Source organism: Penaeus chinensis, chromosome 2 (genome assembly GCF_019202785.1).
Source record: "Penaeus chinensis breed Huanghai No. 1 chromosome 2, ASM1920278v2, whole genome shotgun sequence".
Taxonomy (NCBI): Eukaryota; Metazoa; Arthropoda; class Malacostraca; order Decapoda; family Penaeidae; genus Penaeus; species Penaeus chinensis.
Window position 1 is genome coordinate 895108 of NC_061820.1, and position 10000 is coordinate 905107.

Sequence of the window (10000 nt, forward strand, 5' to 3'; positions counted from 1 at the left end):
TATTCCCCAACCAAATACTTCCATTCAAATATTTACAAGTACTCTGACCATAAAACATTTGAAGGAATTGAACACATATAAACATATATAACAACACAGGCGCCTAAAAAGCTCTAATAACATCCATAGCGATAAAATGAATACACATGCATTATTCTGCAACTTGAATCCCCATTGCAACCGAACCCAGCAATATTTCGCGAGTGGAAAAACTTTTGGCTAATCCTGCAAACAGGTATACACATGGGCCTCTGTTCCCCGCCTTTCTTTTGTAATGAAAAGGTGAAGTAACAGATTTTATTATTGAGGTTTATGATGCTAAAGAGGGTAAGAGTTTGTTTGTATTTTTTTTTATGTATTATATTCTTTAATGTTTGTTTGTCTGTTGTTTGTTTGCCTGTCCGTTCGTCTCTTTGTTTGTCGGTCTGTCTAAAAACTTTTATTATTGTTTCCCTCTCCATCTTTCTCTTTCTCTTTCTTTCTTTCTCTTTCCCTCCTCACCCCTCTTACCTTTCTGTCTTCCTTCCCCACTCCCTTTCCTTCTTCTCCTTTTCTCTCTCTCTCTCCCTCTTCCTCACCCTCACTCTGAGCCTCAATCTGTTCATCCCTCCCTCACTCTAACCCTGTCCCTTTCTCTCTCTTTCCTCTCCATCTCTCATTCTCACTCTTTCCACCTCTCTCCTTTTCCATCTCCCTCGTCCGCACCCTCACTCTCGCTATCTCTCACCCCCCCTCCTTCTCCCTCATCCTTGTCCTAACCTCCCTCTCTCCATCTTTCCCTCCCTTTAAGTACCCCTCATTTTCCCCATCTCTTCCTCCCCTCCCTCTCTCTTTCTTTCCCTCTCCCCTACCCCCTAATTTCACCATCTCAACATCTCCCTCCCCCCTCCCATCTCTCCCTCTCCCTTTCCTTCTTTCCCTCCCCAAAGCACAAATTCCGGGGTAGCTGAGTCAGGCTGATGAATTGCCAGCATAAAGCCCCTTCCTTTGCTTGCTCTCCAAATTTACTACGCTAAATAAACTTCACCTTTCAGCCAAGAGTGAAATGTAGAATGCAATTAGGGTGTAGTACATTCTGTCTATTTAAATTTGTGTGTTTTCTGCTTTGTTTTGTTTTATTTTTGCTTAATTGCGTTTATTTGTGGGTTGGTGTGAATGTGTTTAGTGTTCTTTTTTTAGGTGCATGTGTTTGTTTGTCTGTTTTGTCCCTTATATATTATTTAAAGAAATATGTATATTGACAGGGAAAAACTGCAGAATGTTCAAAGCGCGTAATCTGCATATCGTTATCATACTGTTTACAATATCTAATCCACCCTTAGGTTACAGAGTTTAAGTCATTAATACTGCATCATTTGTATTGCAAAAGAGAACGGATAATAAAGAGACTAATAGATAAACCGATAGATAACTAGAATACATGAATAATTGAGATACCCTGAATAATGATAACGTCGACAAGACCAACATCCGCTATCTATAATCACTCTGCTTTGTCCTTTCCTATTTTTCTTTGTCCTATTTTCCTATTTTTATGACCCATCTCACCTTGACCACATTCCAATGATTCTCAGAATACGATGTCGTTATCAAACACGAAATATAAACCTCACGGCGAACCAATTAACGTGAGACTCCGGGCGAAACACAACACTCGATTGGCTCACTTAATTCTTCACAGTCGCTGGTTTCAAAGGAATCATTTGCAAACGGGAAGGAAAAAATGAAATGGCGAAATCGATCGTGTGCTGGCTCGAAGGTGACCAGTTAAGGTGGATTTAAGGCTTAATCTATTCTTTTTTTTTTTCATCTTCCTCCTCCTCTTTTTCTTTTTCTTTTGCTTCTTCTTCTAGTAAACTTTAAGTGGTTGATGACAGGTAGAAAATGGTTTACAGCTCTGGCGTTCTCTATAATTCGTCTGACATGACTTGAAAAGGATTCTGGTGTCAGCTCTATAAGACATTATTCAGCTAATGAATGAACCAACACCAACCTCAGCACTATCGGTAAACGCACCTATTCAAATAAATCCATTCATAATAAACACACAAAAAAACACCACATATCAGGTACATACACCTTACCTGTCCTTCACGAGAACATACCTGGCTGAGACCACACGGTTGCGACGTCCAGCTTAAAACTCCCAAGGACCTTGTTGGACCGGAGGATGTTCCGGCACTGCAAGACCTACAGGAGGGCGTGAGAGAGTGCAGAACGGGCGTGAGACAGGCAGGGAGATCGTGGGCGGGCAGGAGAGAAGGGCGTGATGAGAGAGAGAGAGAGAGAGAGAGAGAGAGAGAGAGAGAGAGAGAGAGAGAGAGAGAGAGAGAGAGAGAGAGAGAGAGAGAGAGAGAGAGAGAGAGAGAGAGAGAGAGAGAGACGGAGGGAGAGCTAGTTAGCTAGCTAGCTAGCTAGATAGATAGATAGATAAATAGAGAGTGAGAGGAAAGAGTGTGTGTAATACAGGAGTGAACTGGTTCTAAAATCCGACCTGTTGATGGACCAACAAAAGAAAAAAAGAAAGTAATCCCTTTCACAGAAATACTTTGTTTCCACGAAAACTTATATAAAAAAAAAAAAACTAAAAAAACATAAATAATTAATTCAACTGCACAAGTTGTTTATACTGATTTTTGAAAGAGATTTTATTCATTTTTTCTTCCTAGGGGGTTAACAGAGCCACATAAACAGGGTTGTTACGAAGAACATCTCGCGGTGCACTGCTTGCTCGTTGTGTTCCAGTGCTCATGCAGTGCTGTTTGAAAGGAAATTGCTTGAGTTCTGATATCAAAGGAAGGGGAACAATATACTATAGATAAATAAAGAACAAAGGAGATTAAACGCTAAATCAGTTTGAAAGAGATAAAGGGAGAGGAATCGTTAACCTAACCACTTTTTAGTAGAGCCAAAATAAAGAAATAAAAAAGCATAGTAACAAAAATAATTAATTAAAATAAAAATGAAGATTTGGATAAAATAGAAAAAAGAAGGGGAAAGGAGGGAAAAAGTGATATTAATTCAACCACGAACGCCATTGTGAAGTGCCCGAACAGACGAAGCTATCTGGCATCTGATGTGCGGCATTCCATGTGCAAAAATATTGTAGAAAAAAAGTGTCATTACAGAAAAAAAAAGTTATCTTGTAGTTTCGAAAGGGACGTCGTGTCGATAAAACGATGTAGAGAAATTAATGTGAATTAGTGTGAAGAGAGAAGTGTTTTGTATACCAGGGACTCGGAACAGTGTTGCCACATCCATCTTGAACCACCCGACAACTTCGCCCTTTGAGAAAAACTTCTTTGAATGAAGCACCTGCAAGGCCACGAAGCTGTCAGTTAAATATAATGGGGATAAAGAGAATAAATAGTGATAGAGGAATGAAGGTTTATGATAACATAGATAAGAAAGAGAAAACATGTTTTCATTAATAACTAATATAGTATTTACAGTTATAGAAATAATGATACTGGTAATAGTGATGATAGTGACAGTAACAGAAATTATAAAATAGAACAAAAATGATAATAGTCATAATAATATCGATTAAAGTAATATTGATAATGAAAAAAGTGATGATAATGATAAAAATGGTAATCAAAATTATATTGATTAAAATGACAATACTTAAAATATAACATGAAATGATAATTAGATTATGAATTAATCTATGATAACTAATATGATAATAATGAGAATACTGATAATAATGATAATGATACGACTACTACTACCATTACTACTACTACAGGTACTATTACTATTAGGCTATTACTATTACTGAATATTATAACAGCGATACCTATCATAATTTCATAGCTATAATTAGAATAGTATGAATAAAGAGAACGACAACGATAATGATAGAAATAATGATCAGGATAGAATTATTGAATTTATGATAATTTGATAATTTGAATACCATATTCAGAAATAATGATTATAATGACAATGCTGACAGTTATAATAATAATAATAATAATAATAATAATAATAATAATAATAATAATAAATAATAATGATAACAATAATGATAATAATAATCATCATAATAATATCTGAACAATAACAATAATCATGAGGAGAAAATAAAGATAATAACAATGATTATAAACATAATGTTAAAAAATGCTAAAGATAATAATAACACTAATCCTGCAACTCCATAATATATTACACAATTATCAAGTACTAGAACACTTTAGCAATAACACTCATTAAATATTTCAAATTGATATCAAAAGCTCCGCGAAGTAATTAACGCGAAACAAGAAAAAAAATATATTTGTTCTCTGCATAAAATCTAAATAATAAACAGATATGACATAAAAGATTTGATCGCCTATCAACATGATCCGCCAAATGGACATCTCATTATACACACATTGTTTATCAAATATTCATCATTACTGTTATCTTTTTTCAAATGATTAAATACAATGATACAAATACATATTTTGTCTCGATCGTTGGAAAATGTTTGTTTTAATGTTATATATTCATATACTTATTTATTCATTTATTTATTCTATTATCTTTTTTAATCATCCGTCATTCTTGGTTTCCCGTTTCTGATTTCTAAATTTAGATTTTTTGCTTATGTTGCTATTTTGCTGATGACATTAATAATAACAATTATTACAACAACAGCAACGATAACAACAATATGATGATGATGATGATAGTAATAATAATAATAATAATAATAATAATAATAATAATAATAATAATAATAATAATAATAATAATAGTAATAATAATAATAGTAATAATAATGACAATGATAATAATAATGTAATGAAGATAATAATGATAATAATAAATGATAAAATAATAATGGTAATAATAATAATAATAATAATAATAATAATATAATAATAATAATAATAATAATAATAACAATAATAATAATAATAGCAATAGTAATTACAACAGCAATGATAATAATAATGATAATAATAATAATAATAGTGATAGTAATAATAATAATAATAATAATAATAATAATAATAATAATAATAATAATAGTAATAATAACAATAATGCTAATGCTAATGAGAACAACAACAATAATGATAATCATAATAACAATATTACAAAAAATAATAGTACAAACGACAAAAGTGATAAAATAAAAATAATAATAATACGGACAGTGACAATAAAGACGATTACGATAATACTAAAGCTAATAGCAACGATACTAATACAGACGATAAGAAAGAAATCAAACAAACAAAAGAATGAGCAAGAAAATAAGACCAATAATCCAAAATTAAATGACGTGCCTCAAATAAAGTTAATTGATAATCTGCATATTATTAACACACTTACCGTTAACGTAATTATCTTGTCGAAAAGCATAGCCGGGGCCATGTGGAAGTCGAACACGAAATACTGTGGAAAAGAAAAGGAATAAAGAGTAGAAATAATGGTGATAATGATAATGATAATAGTGATAACAATAGGCATGTACGTAATCGATGGCAATGATGATGTTACGTAACTTTTTTCTTTCTTTTTTTGTCATAAAATCCTGAAATAATCCCCCTTTCCTTTAATTAATCTAAAACCGTTACCCGTTTCCTGTACACTTTGCACCCTATCACATTTATTTCAATTTCCGTTTCTCCCTTTTTTCCCTTCTGCCTCTTCCCATTCCAGTCCCCGTTTCCATTACTCATTTCTAATCATCTACTCCGGCAGTTCGCTCGGGCCGGCAGAAGGAAAATACCTGATGGTGAGCTTATATGTGCTCTCTCCCTCAAACTCTCTCCTGCTCTTGCTGGTCTCGTTCTTGCTCTTGCTCTGTCTTTCTCTCTTCTTTTGACTCCCTCCTCACCCTCTCTGTCCTGTTCCCTCTCCTTTACCCTTCTCTCTCTCTCTCTCTCTCTCTCTCTCTCTCTCTCTCTCTCTCTCTCTCTCTCTCTCTCTCTCTCTCTCTCTCTCTCTCTCTCTCTCTCCCTTTTGCCTTTCTCTCTCTCACACCTTTCTCCTCCCCTTAATCCTTTTCGCATCCCTCTCCCTCCTCTCACCCCCTTACCCTTTCCCTCCCCCTTCCCCTCCATCTCCCCCCAAACCCACTCCCTCTCCCTCTCTCCCACACTAACCCCTTACCAACTCACTCCTCTCTCTACCTACATTCTACACCCCCCCCCCCCCCACCACGTCGTCAGCTCACGTCACTCACCTCATTGTAGTAAGGGCAGTTTGTCGACTCCTTCACAGACGTGTATTTCTTCTGGTCTCCAACCTGCACACACACCACAGGGTCCATGTTGAGGCCGGCCAGTTGTCGTGCTTCGATTATTGTTATGCACACCTGCGTTCGGGGGGGTAAGGGATTATGGTTATAAGCGTTAAGCGATGTTGAGGGTTTTATATATATGTGGACGTTGGGGGCAGGTTAACAGAGAAGATACTAATGGTGTTTATTATGGAGGGGGAAAAGTGTGATAACTGATAAAATGGAAAAAAACAAACATAATGTAGAAGGCGGTTTTATACTGACGTGGACGTTGTAAACAGAGAAAATACTAATACTGTTTTTCATGATGATAGGATTGTGTTTTTGTAATGACAATGGGCTTGTTTTTTTGTAATGCTGGTTTAGTAAAGCGCTGGTTATCGAGATATTATTAGGTAGGTAGTTATGATTACAAAATTGGCCTATACTTCTAAAACGCGTTAAATCAATACTACAACAACACTCCTTCCTATAAAAACAATTGATAGTTTATAATATACCAACTTTCCAAACTCTCAACACTAAATGTGTATAGTTTATGATGAGTATCAATTTCCTCTAATACGCCTCTGAATTTAATTTTTGTCTCATGGGACTTTGAAGCTGGTCATTTCAGTTAAACGAGTGCAAAGGTAGTTCTTGTTTGGAGTTGGGTTATGGAGCTGGTAATTTAGTGGATCCTGTGTCAATGCCTTTCAGTAAAAGCATAAGATTAATGAGTTGCATATCCATTGCAATTACGAAATCAATGAAAAGGCAATAATCACTAAGTGAAGTTGCTTTACCAATAACCTTGATTTTACAAGATTTTGTAATAAATGTTATACAATACAAATATTGTATTGTACGAGTAGAAAAAATGCAGGAATATATGGTAACAACCACTACTGTGTATTTGTACTGAGTTTTTGTTTTCTGATTACTCACACACACGCACGCACGCATGCACGAACGTACACACGCACGCACGCACGCACATACGCACGCACGCACGCACGCACGCACGCACGCACACACACACACACACACACACACACACACACACACACACACACACACATACACACACACGCGCGCGCGCGCACATACATGTATGAATATGTATATATATATGTATATATATACATATTTCACTTTGTACCTGGAAGTCCTGAGCTTTGAGTTCGGCGGGAGTGGAGTTCACGGTCTCGGATTTGTGTCTGAAAAAGAAGAGAAAAATATACATTTCATCACTGTTTTCTCTCACGATTTTCCTTTCCCATTCCATTCCTGAAAACCAGGGAGATGTAGAAACTGCAATACCATCTTTTGTTGCATCGCTCTATCCCCGACATACACAAAACTATATCTTTATGCACAGGCAGCTGAGATAAGGAGATTTATGTGAAAATAGTACGTGTGATTCTGGCGTGTACCGACTCTGCTTTTTTTATTTATTATTATTTTTTTTTATTTAGATATATTGTCAGAGGAAATGAGGTTTTGTTGTTCTAAATAAATAAGTAAATAAGTAAGTACATATACGCACATAACTTGATTTGTTGAAGGAATCTATGACTTTGCCTTACTAAGCCGCTGCCAAGGAGGAAACAGCGAGGACAGCCGGGACGCCTACGATCCCCCGGGAAAAAGTAATCAGCCGTTTTCATCAGAGATCTTGTATGGCAGGAATGCTTGAGAGGAAGTACTGTGTACGCGTGTTGTTTGTTTGTGTGAGTTTGGGTTTACGTGGATTTTGACTATATAAACTATATTTGACTCTTTCAGCGGTGTGTTTCGGCAAAATCTTGTTTGCTAACGGTCCCTGAGCGGATGAGCAATTTGGTAGGGCTCTGAGAACCCAGGGTGCGAAGGAAATGCCTCGCCAAATTCCCACTTGAACACCACCGGTGAATGTCTGTCCTCAATAAGCGTACGAGTCATAAGGGCTTTAGGTATCCCTGCTGCTATAGCAAAGGCGGATAAGTAGTTCGCTACCAACGGCATCCTTTAAGTGGACCCTCCGCATTGTAGCCATAGTTTGTGCCCAACATTTCTTAATTCAGCCACCTCTTCATAGTAGAAAGGCACAGCCCTGCATTTCTCGTTTTCCTTCATTTCTCATATTTTCCTTCTTACTTCTTTTTATCCTATAACCATGAATGTAGATTTAGCCACGACTGCCCAGTTCCCAGCAGGCCTTCAGTGGTCAAGGGTTGCCAAGAATCTCTGGGATTTTGATACTTGAGTTCTTCCTCAAATTTATGTTGTTTTTTTATATAGAATTATTATTATTATTTTTTTTTTTTTGGTCAGTTGATGACGTGTTTAATCCTTGCTCTGCCTGTACAAGTATTGCAACTTACATTTTAGTAATACAAATGGAATTCACGGGATTTGGAATGGACTAGCAGTTATCTCAACTAAACTAGACGTTATTTGTGCTGAAACTCAGACGTGAGGCACACCTCAGTTGCTTTTGCCTAATTCTAATTAACCCTTGTTGCTACAAAGAAATTCTTTGCCTCGAACCCAAGGTTTGTGTTTATATTTTAAGGCTGGTTTTAATGCTAGTCGTTATACGAAATATGATTGTGTTTTCATGAACACATGGTTGTGAGAGTGTATAGTCGTTTTAATAAATTTTTATATTTCTAGTTTTTATAAAAGTCCCAATTCCGATAAAATTTACGGTTGTTTACTAACTCTGCACATTACTATTCAAGAAAAAGATAGTAAATCATACTTTATTTTCACCAACAGCATACTGCCTTTGGAAGACGTTCTCTCGGGAGCGTCACAGCCTCATGGATGGTTGTCAACACGTAAAGCATCTTAGATGTTGACTCCTCCATTAATCCTTTAATTGAAGCCTGATGGTAGTGTTGCATATATTTCAATTGAGAAAGCTATCTTGTTGGCAGAATGCTTTAATTCAAAACAAAGTTTAGAAGGCATTTAACTTCCTCTTTCATGTCACCCATTCCATGCTTTAATTCATTTACTTTCAAGTCCGCTGAAATCAAGTATCTGTTATCGGAATTCGACGAAGATGGTGGAGTAGACCCTAAGGGCTTGTTTCCTTTGATTTTAAAAGACTTGATGGTCAATCAGCTCCTAAATTAGCTGTAATCTTACGCCTTTTAGTTCCTCAAGGGTCATATTTTGAGTGCTGGCGCTTTGGTAATATTAAACCTATTCCCAAGGGCCCATTACATTCTTCACCTACTGACTAGAGGCCCAAGTTTTTTTTAACGTTTGCTGGTCAAACGTCTTTCTGTATATTTGAGACCGTTACTTCCAGAAACACTCGGCTACAATGATGCATTGCTTGTGTTGGTGCATGAAATGCAGTCTGCTTCAGATAAGGGTCATGAGTCAAGGCTTGTCTCTCTGGATTTTAGTGCAGCTTTTGACTCTGTTAATCACAACAGTTTTTAGCTCGCATTTCCGTGTGTCTTCTGGGGTTCCTCAGTGTAGCGTTCTTGGCTCTTTGCTCTTCATTTTATATACAGATGATATGTGGTCCGGCATCACCAAATGTTGGCATATGCTTTTGATAATCTTTGCTGATATTCCTTCTTCGGCAACCGGCAAACAGCGACTGACAGCCTAACTGAGATGATAATTTAGTCGTGGGCATGAAATTAAATCCTACCAAGTTAAAGGAAAATAATGTGAATCTGTCTAGAACGCAATTGCCTCGGCATCCAAGTCTGCTGATTAATGGAGTCTTAATCAATCCAATAGAAATCTGAAGCTCTTGGGTGTAAC

General features: G+C 36.4%; 1 protein-coding gene across 1 annotated transcript in view; it reads right to left on the bottom strand.

Moving 5' to 3' along the window:
* The window catches only part of LOC125031014 (otoferlin-like), a 134684-nt gene that overhangs the window by 67167 nt on the left and 57517 nt on the right, over positions 1-10000 (bottom strand). The window contains 4 exon segments of the mRNA XM_047621437.1: positions 2106-2190; positions 5335-5397; positions 6191-6322; positions 7389-7446. Of these exon segments, the coding sequence (XP_047477393.1) occupies positions 2106-2190; positions 5335-5397; positions 6191-6322; positions 7389-7446 (338 nt within the window).